Below are 18,836 nucleotides of genomic sequence, written 5' to 3'. Positions count from 1 at the left end.
TGAGAACTTGTTCTCAACTAGCCTACCTGGTTAAATAAAGGTGAAATAAAAAAATAAAATAAAAATATAGGCCACAAATTCAAATTGGCTATATTCAATCTCTTCAACATTATTCTCACTGCAGGTATTTTCCCCAATATTTGGAACCAAGGATTGATCACACTAATCTATAAAAAATGGAGACAAATTTGACCCAAATAATTACAGAGGAATTTGCATTAACAGCAACTTGGGAAAAATTCTCTGCAGTATCATAAATAGCAGATTACATAATTTCATTGATGAACACAACATCCTAAGCAGAAGCCAGATTGTATTTTTGGGGGAATTATCGTGCAACAGACCACATTTACACCCTCCACACTCTAATTGACAAACAAGTAAACCAAAACAAAGGCACAATCTACTCGTGTTTTGTAGACTTCAAGAAAGCATTTGATTAAATTTGGCCCAAAGGTCTTTTTTATAAACTAATAGAAAGTGGTATTGGAGGGAAAACATATGATGTTATTAAATCAATGTACACTAAAAACAAATGTGCGGTTAAAGTTGGCAACAAGCAAACAGACTTCTTCTCTCAGGGGCATGGATTGTAACAGGGCTGCCCAATAAGTCCAACACTATTTAACATCTACATTAATGAATTGGCAAAAACATTAGAAGAATCGGCAGCACCTGGTCTCACCCTACACAACACTGAAATCAAGTGTCTGCTGTACACAGATGACCTGGTGCTGCTGTCTCCCACTAAGGAGGAGTTACATCAGTACCTAGATCATCTGCACAGGTTCTGTCAGACCTGGACTCTGACTGTTAATCTAAAAAAACAGAATATAATGACATTCCAAAAAAGGTGCGAAAATCAGGATGACAAATATAAATTCTATTTTTACATAGTTTTATTAGAACACACCACAAACTACATGTATCTAGGACTAAATATCAGCAACACAGGTAGCTTCCACATGACTGTGAATGAGCTGAGAGACAGAGCAAGAAGAGCATTTTATGCCATTAAAAGGAACATTGAAATCGAAATTCCAATCAGAATCTGTCTCAAAATGTTCCAATCAGTTATAGAACCAATTTCTCTCTATGGCAGCGAAGTATGGGATCCGCTCTCTAACAATGAATTTACCAAATGGGACAAACATCCAATCGAAATACTACATGCAGAGTTTTGCCAGATGGTATTGCAAGTGCAAAGAAAAACTCCAAGTAACGCATGTAGAGCAGATTTGGGCCAATACCCCCTCCTCATTCGAATAGAAAAAAAGAGTCCTCAAATTTTACAACCATCTAAAAACAAGTGATCCCAAAACATTCCATCACACAGCTCTACAATTTCAAGAGATGAAACAAGAGAAGAGTCCCCTAAGCCAGCTGGTTCTGAGGCTCAGTTCACTAACTGAAACCAACCCCATAGAGCCTTAAGACATCACTCAGAAAATCTGGCCCAACCAAATCATCACAAAGCTAAAATAATAATATATCACCTATTGGAAAGACGCCACAAAAAATCTAAGTAAACTTCAATGCTATTTGGCTCTAAACAGACAGTACATGGTGGCAGACTATCTGATATTATCTGATAACTTTTCCCATTGAGTTTTCTTTTGACTTTCATACCATGTCATGTGTCTTTTTAGTCAGGTTGAGACTGGTCTACTACTATTGCTTTAATGTATTATTATTCTCATTAATATTGTTATGATAGTGGCTGTTAACGCTAATCCCATTCCCACTACTACTATTATTATTGCTGTTGGTCCCAGCATTTAGGTTATATGTATACTTTGACAATGTAAGTAATTTACTTGCATGTCAATAAAGTCTATTGAATTGAATTGAGAGAGAGAAAGAGAGAGAGAGAGAGAGAGAGAGAGAGCATGTTCTAATCTATACTGAACAAAAATATAAACGCAACATGCAACAATTTCAAAGATTTTACTGAGTTGCCATTCATATTTAAAGAAATCAGTCAATTGAAATAAATAAATGAGGCCCTAATCTATGGATTTCACATGACTTGGCAGGGGCACACCCTTGGGTGGACTTGGGAGGGCATAGGCCCACCCACTTGGGAGCCAGGCCCAGCCAATCAGAATGATTTTCTCCACAAAAGTGCTTTATTATAGACAGAAACAGTCCTTAGTTTCATCAACTGTCCGGGTGGCTGGTCTCAGATGATCCAGCGGGTCAAGAAGCCAGATGTGGAGGTCCTCGGCTGGCGTGGTTACACGTGGTCTGCGGTTGTGAGGCTGGTTGGATGTACTGCCAAATTCTCAAAAAATGATGTTGGAGGCAGCTTATGGTAGAGAAATTAACATTAAATTCTGTGGCAACAGCTCTGCTGGACATTCCTGCAGTCAGCATGTCAACTGTACGCTCCCTCAAAACTTGAGTCATTTTAGAGTTGCCTTTTATTGTCCCCAACACAAGGTGCACCTGTGTAATGATCATGCTGTTTAATCAGCTTGTTGATATGCCACACCTGTCAGGTGGATGGATTATTTTGGCATGTAAACAAATGTGTGAACAAAATTTGAGAGAAATAATCTTTTTGTGCTTATGGAACATTTCTGGGATCTTTTATTTCAGCTCATGAAACATGGGACCAACACTTTACATGCTCCGTTTATATTTTTGTTCAGTGTATGTTCTTCCCTCTCTCATCATGTCCTCCTGTCCTTCTCCTTTTCCTCCTCTCCAGGGTTTTCATGGTGATGGTGACTATGAGAAAATAAAGGACTGCTCCCTACAGTCCAGCATCTACGCCAACTTACCCACAAGCCCCTCTGACTCTCTCAACTCCTCTAGCGTCAACTTCCACAAGAACCCCAGCTACCCCAATGAAGCCACTGTCGCCATCGCGAAAGAGGGCACTTCTTCTGGTGACTAAGCCACTGTCAACATTTGTCAAAGCCCTGAGGCTCCTCCCATCTACTATACAGTCAGTAAACTCAGAGACACCTGACTAACTGACCAATCACAAGGGACATATACACACTGGCAACAAATCATAAGTGACCTGTTATTATAATAGTTATTGTCACATCTGCTCCTGCCACACCCCCTAGTGGACATCCGGTGTCTCCTTGACCTGCAGCCACTCCTCCAGTACACCCTCTCTCTCGCCCCCTCCCTTTCTGTTTGTGTGTGATTGTGTGGTTGGAGACAGGTGTGCTGGAGCCAGAGCGGATCCTCACCAGCTGCAACCCGTTCCATTATCAAGACCTCTACAAATACTCAGTCCTGCCACTTCCACTCTGCCGGATCGCAGTCTCCGTTCAGTCAGTCATGCTTCTAGCTATTTGTTGTTATTTAAGATCTTGTATCCTGCTGTGCCTATTTATTTGCCTGACGCTGTTTCTCCTCTCACTGCAGTTTTGCTCCTCTGACTCCTGTCTCCTGTTCCACATCTCACCACCCTGCTACCCTGTTCTGGATTCAACTCATCATCACTCCCTTGGATTCCCCTCCAGACCTGTTCACCCTGTCCCAACCCAGCTCACTCCAACCTCAGCCTCCACATCTGGTTTCCTACAACTCATCCAAGCTTCCCTGGATCTGCCCTTCATCTCTCCCTGTGTTACAATAAATATCTTGGTTCATTCATCCCCTTTTCCTGAGTCTGCTCTTGGGTGCCCCTGTGCTGCTCTGCTTAACAAGTTCTAACTACATGTTCCGACAGCCTCTGTTTTTAGAAAACGGCTGCTTGAGTTCCATATAGTGATGGAACTTAGGCTTACAGCCAAAGATGTAACTTGCGTTTTCTAAAACACCACGCAGCGAGAACATTCGCTAAGTGATTCATTGGACCATGTGTCGATACTGATAGGATGGAAAGAAAAGCAGTGTCACTTTCTCCATTCAAATCTTACCTTGGCATTAGAATTCCTGCACTATATTGATGACTGTTCAGCTCCTAGAGAGATATACTGAACAAAGATATAAACGCAACATGCAACAATTTCAAAGATTTTGCTTACTTACAGTTCATATAAAGATATAAGTCAATTGAAATAAATTCATTAGGCCCTAATCTATGATTTTCACATGACTGGACAGGGGCGCAACTATGGGTGTGCCTGGGAGGGCATAGGCCCACCCAATCAGAATGAGTTTTTCCCCACAAAAGTGCTTTATTACAGACAGAAGTTCGTTATGTAATTATGAACTCCTTATAAAGGGTGCCTTAATGTAAACTTTGATACAACCCATTGAAGGCACTCTCCTCCCAAGGAGCCGGTCTGCTTACCGTACCTAGATGCAGAACTAAGACAGGTGGCGAAGCGTTCTCTATCAAACCCTCAAATAGGGAACAGCTTGCCCTGTCAAGTAAGAGGGGTAGACACCATTTAGGTTTTTAAATCACGGTTTAAAACTCACCTTTTTAAAATCACAGTTAACAATGTACCTTTTAGCTTGGCCTGTAATCAGTGATTGTTTTAGACGTCCTCTTCTTTTATTCATCCTTTTACTGCTTCCTGTTTGCTTCTACCTTTTTTATTTGATTGATTTAATGTAAATTGTGTTGCAATTTTAAATGCACTTTAAATTAAAGGGTCAGTGCAGTTAAACATGGGATTTGTCCGTTTTTTTATGATATTTCTCCACTATGATGTCGAAATAACACTCTGAAATTGTGACATTTTTGATAAAGCCCTTTTTTGTGTAAGAGCTGTTTGAAAGAAATGCCTGGATTTACATCCCTGGATTGATGTCACAATCTGAATTTATTACAATAGACCAATGACTGTTCATCTGGGTAAAGGGGTGAGCTCTAGACCAATCAGGGCTGTGCATGTCAATATCTTAAAATGTGTTTTTTAACGCCCACATTCTAAAAAAAATGTTGTAGTTATTTTTATTACATAAACACACACAGTGATTTATTAGACATATAATGATGATTAAAAAATTCAAGACTGCATGGGGGCATTAAGTTTGATTTCATTAGATATTTTCACATCAATGGGAAAATGTAAATGTTTATGAATGTGTGTTGTCCCTGTCAACTAGATACATGATACATAAACACACTCCCTCTCAAAACGATTTGTCATTTGCCTGAGAAAATCACATAGTGACTGTTGGTCATATATTGAACTGATTTAACAGTCACCAGGGTTACAGTCACCTTACAAGTCACGTCTGTAACCCTGGTGCTGGACTCCCCCCAGTGGTGGTCTTCCGTCTTTGCAGTCTTTTACGCGTCCTGCATTCAATTTCACACTAAAAACTATATCTGCCCTTTCTAAAATACATACCCATATTGCCCGTTCTAAATCAGACCCGTCCTGAAACTGTACATGTGTATATTACTCCGTCTGGAAAACGCGCCTCATTCCCCTATTATAACGGTATATTTGCTGAATAATTGGCAACAATATAGTATGGAATTGGCAGTTTCTAAAACGAAAATCAATGACAAATCTGATCAAATATTTTTGGGATGTTTCGGCAAAATGTTTTAATCTTTTGCAGTGACTTTGATGTATTTAACAAAGGACACTGACCGTTTCTGAAAAGAAAACGGAATGGCTGTAGATACAAATTCTCTGAAACCGTCTTCATACAAGTCAGAATGTCCTGCGCTTGTGCAGGATTCTCTACTTCTCCCACAGTCTCTGCTGTACTGTTTGGCTGCCCAGAGAACAGACTACTACTACAAGTTTCAGTGATGACTGGAGAATGGTGCTTGGAATAGGCCGGTTACAATGATACATTGTTGTGGACCTGTTAGATCGTTTCAATTCAACAATGTTTTTCATTGACTTTTCCACAAATCTAAATATTCTGCACTGCTGCCATTTCTGAAACATTGTCTACTGCAAATGTTAAATTACAGCAGGACTACTTACAGTAGTAGCCTCAACTGTCTGTTTACCTGTTAAATTCTACTGTAAGCCTATGTTATAAACCACACTCCTATGTGATCACAGAGAGCAAAATACCTGAAATACATAACCTATTTATTTTCTCTAGGCTGTAGGGACAATTAAATGATAGATGGTAATTTGTTGTATGACTACTTTGAGAATATGAACCCATCAGGGCCTGAAAAGGGAAGTAATTTGTTCTGCAATGGATATTAACATAAAATAAATAGGAAATATATTCCTTTGTCTATTATTATTTTACAATTAAAAATTAAAAACATTTTCACTATTCTCACTAACGGCAAATGGATGCATCTTGCTATTATGTTTTCCAGGGAAAAATGTAATAATAATTTTATGAATAAGCGTGTCATTATTTTTTTTATTTAACCAGGCAAGTCTATTTACAATGACTGCCTAGGAACAGTGTGTTAACTGCCTTGTTCGGGGGCAGAACTACATATTTTTATCTTGTCAACTCGGGGATTAGATCTATTAACCTTTCAGTTACTCGCCCAACGCTCTTACCACTATACCTGCCTCCATTTGCACTAAATATCCCCCATTTGCACAAAATACTTACTTTCCTGCTTGCATTGCAATACTTCAACCACTAGAAATCGTGCGTACGCATTGTCTGAAGTTTGCATGGAAATAAACACATTCTCACATCAGGTTCAGTATTTAAGAAAGCCAACTTTTGTGTGAAAACTTGCACACACATGTTTAGGGCTATTTTTGTACCTAGAGAGAGGCTAGCCGTTTCTGATTCTGTTTCATCTGATCTTTGCCTTGCCTCCCTTATATCCTTCCCCGGTGATCAACTCTGCTGCACACACACTCCACACAGCAGCTGCCGGACACACAACAGTCTTATTAAAAACAGTACAAACACCCCAGCTTCCATTTCACATACTGTAAGAGTGGATTCTGGTCTGGTACACCACTGGTGTTCCCCATCACATCCATCAGTACATACTGGACCTTGTGTTCCTCAGTGTCCCCTCCCCTTTATCTAACAACATTATCAGTGAGTGAATGGAGTTACACTGTAAAATGTTAGAACCAAATGTATCCAACTATAGAGGAGTCACTGGAGATGTGTTCATTCAGTCTGATGGACTCACCTAAGAGGAGGACAATCTTCAGTGTGAGGACCAGCAGGATAACCATGATGATTTGTGGCAGGAAGGTCTGCTCCTGCAGTGCGTACGAGAACCTCTCTGAATGTGTGTGTGTGTGAGTGTGTCTACGCTGAGCCAAGGAAGTCCTGCTGTTTGACTGAGTACTTCCTGAAACCATTTCACTTCTCAGTAACACTTTGTAATAACGTCCGTCAATAAACAATTTCTAAGACATTTATAAAGAGTTTGCTCACCGTGATTTAATCATTTATTCCTACAATATATGTTAAATAACAACATGATCCTGCTTTAAAGAGCACCTTATAAAGCCTTCATAAATTATTCTTAAAGGCTTCATAACAACTACATGAATGTGTTACAAATCCTGTCCTGTTTTATAAACGGTTCATACATTTGGCTTAAATGTGTGACCTATCCACCATAAGCTGTGGACCACACTATTTACCAAGAGATATTTTTAGCTGTCTATTTACCACCACAAAATGATGCTGGCACTAAGACTGCTCTCAACAAGCTGTATAAGGCCATAATCCAATAAGAAAATGCTCATTCAGAGGCGGCGCTCCTAGTGGCCAGGGACTTTAAAGAAGTCCTAGACGGATTACCAGGACGTGTGCTCAGAACATGCTCTGACCAACTGGCAAATGTCTTCACTCACGTTTTCAATCTGTCCCTGATCGAGTCTGTAATACCTACATGTATTCAAGTAGGCCACCGTAGTCCCTGTGCCCCAGAACGCCAAGGTAACCTGCCTAAATGACTACCGACCCGTAGCACTCACGTCTGTAGCCATGAAGTACTTTGAAAGGCTGGTCATGGCTCACATCAACACCATCATCCCAGATACCAATCTGGCTAGCCATTTGATTAGCTGTCCAGGAGTCTGATTAGCTGTCCAGAACCCCGACAGCTGTATGTTATTCATGTCGTCGTTCAGCCACGACTCGGTGAAACATAAGATATTACAATTTTGAATGTCCCGTTGGTAGGATATTCATGATTTTAGTTTGTCTATTTTGTTATCCAAAGATTGTACTTTGGCTAATAGGACTGATGGTAGAGGCAGATTACCCACTCCCTATCGGATCCTTACAAGGCACCCGACCTACGTCCCCATTATCTCCATCTCTTTCTCATGCGAATCACAGGGATTTGGGCCTTGGATAGTGTATTTGATTCCCGGGACCACCCATACTTAAACATTTATTCACGCGTGACTGTAAGTCGCTTTGGATAAACGCGTCTGCTAAATTGTGTATGTTATATAATATTATTAAAAAACATTTCTAGGATGGCCCAACGTCTTTCCCTCTTGGGTACACAGTCAAAATTGGACGTAACCTCAACCTTCACCAAAATGCTGTGCTGCAGGATGACACACACTTAAGTGCAGTCATGCACAACAAAAAAACGTTCAAACGTTGGTGGGGCCTTTTAAAATCCATTTCCATTTTTAACCTAATTCTGTTTTTTTCCCCAAAATTCCATTTTCTTGGTTTTGTTTTTTTCTAATTTTCCCAGTTTTTTCAATTTTTTTCAATAAAGAAACAACTAAATTTGATTTTCACAACAATTTTTAAATTACATCAGGGGATGACTTTTGATGTCTGGAATAAAAAAATAAAAACATAGTTTGAGTGTAGTTGCCCTTTAATTCAGCGAGCATGCCCTGCACTTTTGTTTGGTAAGCGGGTTTTCTGTACTGTAGTGCAGTAAGCGCACATGATGATTATGTATTCCATATACAGTGATTCGCATTGTGGCCGCCAATGGAATGGGTGGAGTAAAAGACCAGCAACACTCCGTATTGTTCAGAGCACCATGAAATGAGACCATATATACATTCCAGTGGCGGTCAGTGCGGTAAAAAAAAGACATTCATGAGCATTATTGTTTTCAATTACAGCATATTGGATGACTGTCATTCATATTCCATTCACCCAGTTCAATGTAACAGCGATAGGTTTAGGCTACTACATGATACAAAAATGTTCACAATATCCATCATGAGTTGCTAAAACCTAGCTTATGAAAAGTTTACAATGTAGGTGCACACAGGTCCAGATAAAAACTCTTATCTGCATCTAGCTGATATAGGGTGTAATCATTAGTCTAACAGTTGCAAACGAGAGTTTCTATTGGACAAATTCAGGTATGTTTATCCCCTATTTGTTCTGTTTGCTTCCGTGTAGGAATTTTTTTTCAACAGAATCGGCGGAATGAATACACCCCTGATCACGCGTAAACACAGTACACTTTAATAGCAGCCACGTTGTATTTCTTCTTGCAAATATGTTCTCTCCTCCTCTCACCTTTTCCCTTCGCTTGTGTACTTCAATGCACAACAAATAATCTGTTTGTGACCAGGTGAAAAAACCTTTCCAAGCCAAACCATATCATAACCGCTACACACAGCCTACATCATTGTCACCATATTAGCTAAAGTAACGTCATAGTCAACATAGCCAATATTTCTAACGCGTTAGTAAACGCGCTACACTAAATTAGTAAAACCAAAACCTTACCGTGGAAAAGTTCCAGTGTTGTGTTGGATAGTCATAGCCAGCTAGCTAACAAAGCATCCCTCTGTTTGAACAGGGTGTTTGAGAAGGCTTAACTAGCTATCTGCATTTGATAGCTAAGTAAGTATAACTGAAATTGAAAAAAATTGCACTCTCTATCTCTCTCTTGCTTCTCCTTCATTATGGAATAAATTAATTTGTTTAAACTGTTCAATTATTGTCTTTCTCTCTTTGAGTCAACTGTTTACCACATTTTATGCACTGCAGTGCTAGCTAGCTGTATCTTATGCTTTCAGTACTAGATTCATTCTCTGATCCTTTGATTGAGTGGACAACATGTCAGTTCATGCTGCAAGAACTCGGATAGGTTGGAGGACATCTTCCGGAAGTTGTCATAATTACTATGTAAGTCTACGGAAGGGGGTGAGAGCAATGAGCCTCCTAGATTTTGAATTGAAGTCAATGTACGCAGAGGAGGACAGAAGCTAGCTGTCCTCCGGTTACACCATGGTGCTACCCTACAGAGTGCTGCTGAGGCTACTGTATACCTTCATTGCAAAACAGTGTGTTTTAATAAATTGTTTGGTGACGTGAATATCCAGTATTTAGTATAGTTTTATCTAAAAAGGATAACTTTTTTAATGTTTCACTATTTTCATTTTTCTGAAATTCACTGAGAAGGATGGTCCTCCCCTTCCTCCACTGCAATATGTACATATCTACCTAAACTACCTCGTACTCTTGCACATGGACTCGGTACTGGTACCCCGTGTACATAGCCAAGTTATCCTTACTCATTGTGTATTTATTCCTTGTGTTATTATTTTTCTATTTTTTTATTATTTCTCTTTTTTCTCTCTCTGCATTGTTGGGAAGGGTCCGTAAATAAGCATTTCACTGTTAGTCTACACCTGTTGTTTGTGAAGCATGTGACAAATGCAATTTGATTTGATTCCATCGAGGTCCTTTTACGACTCCAGGGCAAGGAAGCTTACAGGGAAGATCAGCCGTATAGCCACTATACATTTACATATCTGCTCATTCTCTTATAGCTCTATGCTCACTCTACCTAGCTGTGTATACTGTATGTAAACTCTTTTGTCTGTATTCAGTCTCTAAATGTTGTCTATCACTATCATTAGCCTGTTGTCTATCACTAGCATGTTCTAAATCATTAGCATGTTTCTATCACTAGCATGTTGTCTATCACTAGCATGTTGTCTATCACTATCATTAGCCTGTTGTCTATCACTAGCATGTTGTCTATCACTAGCATGTTGTCTATCACTATCATTAGCCTGTTGTCTATCACTAGCATGTTGTCTGTCATTAGCATGTTGTCTATCATTAGGATGTTGTCTATCTCTAGCCAGTCTTTCCAGGATTCCACAATTCTGCGATCTTATAATTCAATGCAAAATCAACCAATCAGCGCATATTATGTGAGAGCTCGCAATTTTGACCAATACCCGCACTTTTAACGCATAAAAGGGTCCAATCAAAAGCGGGTTTGTAATTTTGACCAATTACTGCCATGAATATGGCCCAATCCAACCACACGTCAACAACGTTTTTCCCCCAGGCTATCAGCGTGTTCACATGCGAAGATGATGGGTGATTGTTGGTGGCTGACAGGCAGTACAATGAACAGAAATCAATCTCATTTGCCAACAAAATAACAGCTAAGGACCTTTCAGAAAAAATCACAATCTCAAGTATTTTGAAGACAATCTATGCAAAAGAAATATCGATCCTCAAATTGAAAGCGATTGATCAGCTTTGAATCTATATGGGTTTTTTGAGAGAGAGAGAGAGAGAGAGAGAGAGTGTGAGTGGGAATGGGAGGTATATCTCATGTTGATAGCAAGCCCCAAGCCTAATGAAGAGGAGAGGTGTGTGAGTGAGTGAATGTGTGAGTGGATTATGACAGAGCTGTTTGTTCAGGAAAATAAACTAAATTGAGCACTTCAGATGTTTCTAATTGTTTTTGTATTATGTATTCTGTTAAAATCTTCCTAAATCTGATCACATATAACTTTTTATTGCTTTATATGAAATTAAGGTTTAAAAAAATGCTGAATTTCAGAAAAGCTGCCGCAAAATCAAGCACTTTTGGCAGCGGAAATCACTCCTTTTTTATCCTGGAGGGGCTGATTAGCATGTTGTATATCACTAGCATGTTTTCTATCACTAGCATGTTGTATATCACTAGCATGTTGTCTATCACTAGCATGTTGTATATCACTAGCATGTTGTCTATCACTAGCATGTTGTCTATCACTAGCATGTTGTATATCACTAGCATGTTGTATATCACTAGCATGTTGTCTATCACTAGCATGTTGTATATCACTAGCATGTTGTATATCACTAGCATGTTGTCTATCACTAGCAGCACCGTTATACCAAGCAACGTTCTGAGTATGTGTAAATGTACTTAGTGAATAAAGATGATTCTGATTGAAGAGAATTGTAATGTCAGTGTACTTGCTTAATTTGAAATGTAAATGTACCCTGAAATTGAACTGACAGGTGTAAAGAAGGAAGTGTGGTTTCTAATCTAGTTGTCATTTAGCTAACCACATCTCTCTCTCACTCTCTCTCAAATTTTTCTTGTCAGAAAAAATGTATTCTATAATATCTGTTTACACTGCCAATGCAAGTGAAATAGATAATAAACAAAAGTGAAATAAACAGTAAACAATACATTCACAAGTTTCAAGGGAATAGACATATTTTAAATGTCATAGTATGGCATGTAAAGTGCCTAAATTATGTGCAAATAGTTAAAGTACACAATGGAAAATAAATCAACTCTCCCTTTCTCTATCTCTCATACACAGCATGCCCTAAATATAGGTCATCTGAAGACAGTTGAGTAATACTGACAGGTTTCTGAATCTGAGACAGATGTAGAAACATGTAATACATCACACAGGAAGTTAAGTTGTGGTCCAGCTGTTTGTCACGCTTCCAGTCAGACAGACACACCCAGCCCTCTCCCTCATTGTATTCCATCTAAGCTTCTCACTTCACTGACATACAACTGTGTCCTGATCAATCTGTCTCACAATGGAAAAGCAGTCGTAACCTTAATATACACTGAGTACACAAAACATTAGGAACACCTGCTCTTTCCATTGATATTGACTGACCAGGTGAATCTAGGTGAAAGCTATGATCCCTTATTTATGTCACCTGTTAAATCCTCTTCAATCAGTGTAGATGAAGGGAGGGAGACAGAGACTCCAGCCACCCTAGTCATCGACTGTTTTCTATGCTACCGCACGGCAAATGGTACTGGAGTGCCAAGTCTCGGTCCAAAAGGCTTCTTAACGGCTTCTAGCTCCCAAGACATAAGACTCCTGGACAGCTAATCAAATGGCTACCCAGACTGGTATATGGGATGATGGTGTTGATGTGAGCCATGACCAGCCTTTCAAAGCACTTCATGGCTACAGACGTGAGTGCTTTGGGTCGGTAGTCATTTAGGCAGGTTACTTGCCAGTTGGTCAGAGCATGTTCTGAGTACACGTCCTGGTAATCCGTCTAGGACTGCTTTCGCCCAGTATGAAAATGTGGTGCAAGGGATTTTGCCATCGACAGCCATCAATACCTTTAAGCCCTGTACAACTAACGTGCTGTTTCCTATTTAACAACAGCAACATAAATAAATGATGCTCAACTGGGAGCACTGGCTGATGTGATTTATTTGGACAAAACACAACGCAAGGAGAGTACGATTTACATCTGTTGCACCTTGCTGACAGATCCTAAAGAGATAAACAACCGCTTCAAATAATTTTACTCAGTTATATTCCTCCAGATCTGATGCTTCTAGTTCTGATGTATCAGCCTTCTTTGATTCCACCAGCCTGCCAAAACTTGATGACAGCGCCAAAAAAGAATTGAACTCAAATTTCACAACAAAGGAAATACTGGAGGCAATAAAAGCTTTCCCACCTGGAAAGTCTGCAGGCCCTGGTAGCATTGCTTAATTGAAATAAAAAAAGAATCACCAAAGTGCTTGCTAATAGGTTGAACAAACATGTAACAACCATTATTCATCCAGATCAGACAGGGTTTATTCCCGGAAGGTTCTCTTTTTTCTCTAATGCCCGTAGGCTGCTTAACATTCTATATGCAAATCACTGGAAAGACTCCAAGGTGGCTATTATATCGCTAGATGCTCAAAAAGCGTTTGACCAAATAGAATGGTCATATATGTTTGAAGCACTGGTTTGAATATGGCGACTCATTTATCGCCTGGGTCAAAATTCTCTGTCTGCGCAACATCCTCTATTCTGACCAACAGTGACAAATACAGTCCCTTTAAACTACATAGATCTGTCCAGTAGGGCTACCCACTCAGTCCTCTGCTCTTCGATGTCGTCCTTGAACCCCTAGTGATACAAATAAGGGTTCATCCTTATATCCAAGGTCTTAAAGTAGGAAAAATAGAAAGACACATTTCGTTATATGCAGACAATGTGCTTTTATACCTCTCGGACCCAGTAGCCTCTGTCCCTACACTACTAGACTTTATCAATTAATTTGGTAAATTATCTGGCTATTCAATAAATTGTGGAAAAAGTGATCTAATTTGTATCTCATATGCTATTACAGCAAGTTAGCTAGAGAGGATACCATTGAAAGTGAGCTGGAGAGGATACCATTTAAAGTGAGCTAGAGAGGATACCATTTAAAATGATCTAGAGAGGATACCATTTAAAATGATCTAGAGAGGATACCATTTAAAGTGGTGCATGACCACTTAACTTACCTGGGACTAAAAATACCTAGAAATCCAAAGCTCATCTTCATGCTTAACTACAGTGAACTGGTTGCAAAGCGAAATCAAAACATAGAGAGCTGGAGAATACTGCCTCTTTCTATAATGGGGCACATTAATGCAATAAAAATGGTTTCTCTTCCCAGGTTCCTTTATCTTTGCCAGGATCTTCCAATTTTTCTTACCTCTTCATTTTTTAAGACTTTGGACTCGACAATCTTGTCATTTGTCTGGGGTTACAAAAACCATCGTAAAGCCCAAGGAAAGTGGTGATTTAGGCCTACCCATCTTTAAGCATTACTACTGAGCTGCAAATGCCAGGGCATTAACATACTGGCAACTAGGTTTCCCTGATAAGTTGGACACTCTTGTCCACCTGTGGCTAAATATGGAAGTCAAGTCTGAAACAAGTTCCTCTCTTCCAGCCTTGCTTTGCTCCAAGGCAGAGTGCCCGAACAAACTGACAGGCAACAACTTTCTTTTGTGAAATTCTTTAAGAATTAAGCATGTTTATAAGGTGCCTGATACCTCTGTATATGGTGAAATCCCAGAGCAGTTTCCTTCCTCTCTGGCAACTGAGTTAGAAAGGATGCCTGTATCTTTGCAGTGACTGGGTGTATTGATACACCTTCCAAAATATAATTAATAACTTTAATATGTGTCAGTTTATTTATTTATTTCCCATCTACCAATAGGTGCCCTTCTTCGCGAGGCATTGGAAAACCTCCCGGGTCTTTGTGGTTGAATCTGTGTTTGAAATTCACTGCTCAACTGATGGACCTTTTGTATGTGTGGAGTACAGAGATGAGATAGTCATGTTAAACACTATTATTGCACACAGAGTGAGTCCATGCAATTTATGTGACTTGTTAAGCAAATGTTTACTCCTGAACTTAAGACTTTCAATAACAATGGGATGAATACTTACTGACTCAAGACAATTTCGCTTTTTATTTTAAATACATTTGTAAAGATTTCTGAAAACATCATTCCAATTTGACATTATGGGTTATTGTATGTAGGCCAGTGACACAAAATCTCAATTTAATAAATGTTCATTTCAGGCTGTAACGCAACAAAAGTGGAAAAAGTAAAGGGCTGTGAATACTTTCCAAGGTACTGTACATCTCAATCAATTCAGGAAGTAACCAGCAATGCAGATTCTCTTCTATGCTTTTCATTAACCACGTTTCCACCCACAGTTTGATGCATATAAAGTCGTACAGTCTGAAAAAAAATCACATCTGTGGTAGAAACTGTAAGTTTAGGTACAATTTGATAAACGCTGACAGATCATTTGATCTTTCGATATGGTGGGGTCTTTTTGTGTCTGTAAAATTAATAATGCGAGAAAAGCTGGTGAAACTCCTTTATGCGCAAATATTTACACAATAACAATCATATCGAAGTAAACTTGGAGTCACGTAATGATGTGGTGTGTGGTTCTCCCACTACGACTCGGGAAACTATGCAGTTTATTCGGCTACAGATGAAATAACTTTTGATGAACTTCATAGGGTAGTGAAAGTGCACAGTGATGAGCTTGATGCTCCTTTCCAATGAATATCGCTGGTTTTATTCTGGTGACACATTGATTGATTTTTGACTGCCATTTGATAAATACAAATATTCTCGCGCTTATCCATAATAATCTCATAATGAAGACTAGCCTACTCAGTACCCTCACAGTCTACTGTATCTTTGAGCTGTTGGCTAGAGCGCACATGCCAAGACCAGAGTAGAAACATTTGCTATTTAACGTAACAGTTTTTGTGACCAACAATAGGTGGAGTTTAAAATGTGATGGAAACTCATGGAACTTTAGATTTTTATTCGGTACATGAAAATTTAAGCGGAAAAGTACGTCATCACAAACCGCAACAAATTTGTTTAGTGTTATTTGTTTAGTTTTTCCCAACACCATTGTTGGGAAATTTTTTTTTTTTTTTTTGTAGTTGCTGATTTTCGAATATTTTTATGAAATTCTGTCACCAATTGGATGGAAACCTAGCTAAATAGAAATATTTTTGGAATTGGAATTTGGTTTACTTTTCGAATGACTAATTTAAATGGAATTGACCCCAACTCTGATAGAAGTTGAGTGAGTTCATCTGTCAGACACACAAGCATACTGTATGTATGAGACACATTCTCTCTTTCTCTCCCTCTCAAACCCAGTTTCACCAACTCTATCATCCCCACCTACCGCCACCTCCCAACCTACTGCCAACTCCATCTCACCATCATCCATTTTACCATCAACACACAACAGATCTGGTAAATAGACGTTGAGCCTTTTTACACTACGCTAGTTTGTAAACATATTTTCATAGTGTAAAGGGATGGATCTGGTGTCAAATCTGACTTTGGAATCAGATTCCCAAGCCACATCCGCAGGTAGTGTGGGACACTTCTATACCAGATTCCCCACTCTCAGAGGTATAGTATAAAAACCGTGTCTCTCTGACAACACATGCCCCTGCAAGAATGACTTTAATACCAGCACACAGCATTTGTAGTGTTAGCCAACTGAAAAATTAAACTCTTTTAAAATATCAACACATTTGTGAATTGATGCCTAATTAAAGTGTGCAATATGGTTTAGAAGAGAAGCTCCTGTATAGTTTGAACAGCTAACCTTATTTTGTTAGTCTATATACTATGGTGTATACAGCATGCTAATAGCTGCACCCAGACATGAAGCATGAATGTTGACCACCACATCCAAGGCTAATGTGAGGACAGGAAGTAAACAGAAAAGTTACACATCTCATGAGGAAGATCTTACTTCACATATTAGTGTAAAAGGCCCTATGTAAGTTGAACAGAAGTGCTGATTGTAAAGAATGTGTTCTAATGGTACTGTTTGTGTCTGTGTTCAGATACATCAGTGGTCATCATAGTATCTGGGACTCTGATCATGCTGCTATTGGTGCTTGTGTTCAGCCTGCTCATAGTCTATAGAGGGAAATTCAACAAGGAAACAGGTGAGAAACACTCACTCACACAAACAAACAAACACACACACACACACACACACACACACACACACACACACACACACACACACTGTGTCAAATAAAGGGAAATTACTATTTTCACACCCAGTTTTCGTTCAAAGAAAACATTTGCATATACAATCCTCTTTTAACCCTGGTTGAGAAATAGAGGTCTCATTGAGAACAGGGCTCTGAAAACCACCTGAACAGACTGCTGCAGCCCAATAGTAACATGTGTGAATTGTATGACAGTCTGTGTACGTGTGTGTTGTGTTCCACAGCTGACTCCTCAGCACCCAGGGTGAACACAGACACTAGAATCAACAGAGAGGTCAGTGTGTTTGCTGGCCTGTCTGTTTGACTGAGTGTGTGTGTGTGTGTGTGTGTGTGTGTGTGTGTGTGTGTGTGTGTGTGTGTGTGTGTGTGTGTGTGTGTGTGTGTGTGTGTGTGTGCGCGTGTGTGTGAGAGAGAGAGCATGTTCTAGTCTGTTATAAACTGAGTGGTTCGAGCCCTGAATGCTGATTGGCTGACAGCCGTGGTATGACAAAACATTTATTTTTACTGTTCTATTTACGTTGGGTACCAGTTTATGATAGCAATAAGGGACATCGGGGGGTTGAGGTATATGGTCAATATACCATCGCTAAGAGCGTTTCGTTGTGCATAAGAACAGCCCTTAGCCGTGGTATGTTGGCCATATACCACACCTCCTCAGGCCTTATTGCTTAATTCTTCCCTCTCTCATCATGTCCTCCCGTCCCTCTCCTCCTTTTCCTCCTCTCCAGGGTTGTCATGGTGATGGTGAGTATGAGGAGATAAAGGACCGCCCTCGACAGTCCAGTTCAGGTGGTGAGACCACCACCGTCTACGCCACCGCCAACTTACCCACAAGACCATTTGACTCTCTCAACTACGCCAACGTCAACTTCCACAAGAACCCCAGCTGCCCTAATGAAGCCACTGTTGCCATCGCTAAAGAGGGCACTTCTCCTGGTGACTATGCCACTGTCAACATTGGTCAAAGCCCCGCCTACTCTACTGTCAATCATCCACACAGCACCTCTGAGGCTCCTCCCATCTACTATATAGTCAGCAAACCCAGAGACCCCTGATTCACTGACAACCAATCACAAGGGACATATTCACACTGGCAACAAATCATAAGTGACATGTTATTATAATCGTTTTTTTATTTTTATTTTTTAAAATGTTATTTCACCTTTATTTAACCAGGTAGGCAAGTTGAGAACAAGTTCTCATTTACAATTGCGACCTGGCCAAGATAAAGCAAAGCAGTTCGACACATACAACAACACAGAGTTATACATGGAGTAAAACAAACATATAGTCAATAATACAGTAGAAAAATAAGTCTATATACAATGTGAGCAAATGAGGTGAGATAGGGGAGGTAAAGGCAGTTATAAGTATATGTTCCACCGACAGCCTCTGTTTTTAGAAAACAGCTGCACGATCAGGGCCTGACTTCCCAA

The 18,836-nt window shown here is 39.7% G+C and overlaps 1 protein-coding gene and 1 long non-coding RNA gene across 3 annotated transcripts in view; one reads left to right on the top strand and one right to left on the bottom strand.

Annotated features, from left to right (window-relative positions):
- LOC115170025 (CMRF35-like molecule 8) overlaps nt 1-18,578 on the top strand; it is a 41,658-nt gene extending 23,080 nt beyond the window's left edge. Inside the window, exons 4-7 of one of the 2 annotated variants that reach the window (XM_029726255.1) lie at nt 16,523-16,621; nt 17,227-17,331; nt 17,625-17,674; nt 18,129-18,578. In XM_029726255.1, coding sequence (XP_029582115.1) covers nt 16,523-16,621; nt 17,227-17,331; nt 17,625-17,674; nt 18,129-18,455 — 581 coding nt within the window. In that variant the 3' untranslated portion in view covers nt 18,456-18,578. The remainder of the gene's footprint in view (nt 1-16,522; nt 16,622-17,226; nt 17,332-17,624; nt 17,675-18,128) is intronic. The other variant, XM_029726254.1, reaches the window with a different exon arrangement.
- Nucleotides 6,672-7,100, bottom strand: LOC115170029 (uncharacterized). The gene is made up of 2 exons (XR_003870959.1): nt 7,013-7,100; nt 6,672-6,738 (listed from the first exon to the last, which is right to left on the bottom strand). It is a non-coding gene; the product is annotated as an uncharacterized LOC115170029 (long non-coding RNA).
- Nucleotides 18,579-18,836: the final 258 nt, after the last annotated feature.

This window comes from Salmo trutta, chromosome 31 (assembly GCF_901001165.1).
Source record: "Salmo trutta chromosome 31, fSalTru1.1, whole genome shotgun sequence".
Taxonomy (NCBI): domain Eukaryota; kingdom Metazoa; phylum Chordata; class Actinopteri; order Salmoniformes; family Salmonidae; genus Salmo; species Salmo trutta.
The sequence above is the reverse complement of the archived record's forward strand: the minus strand, read 5'-3'. Positions and strand labels throughout refer to the sequence as shown.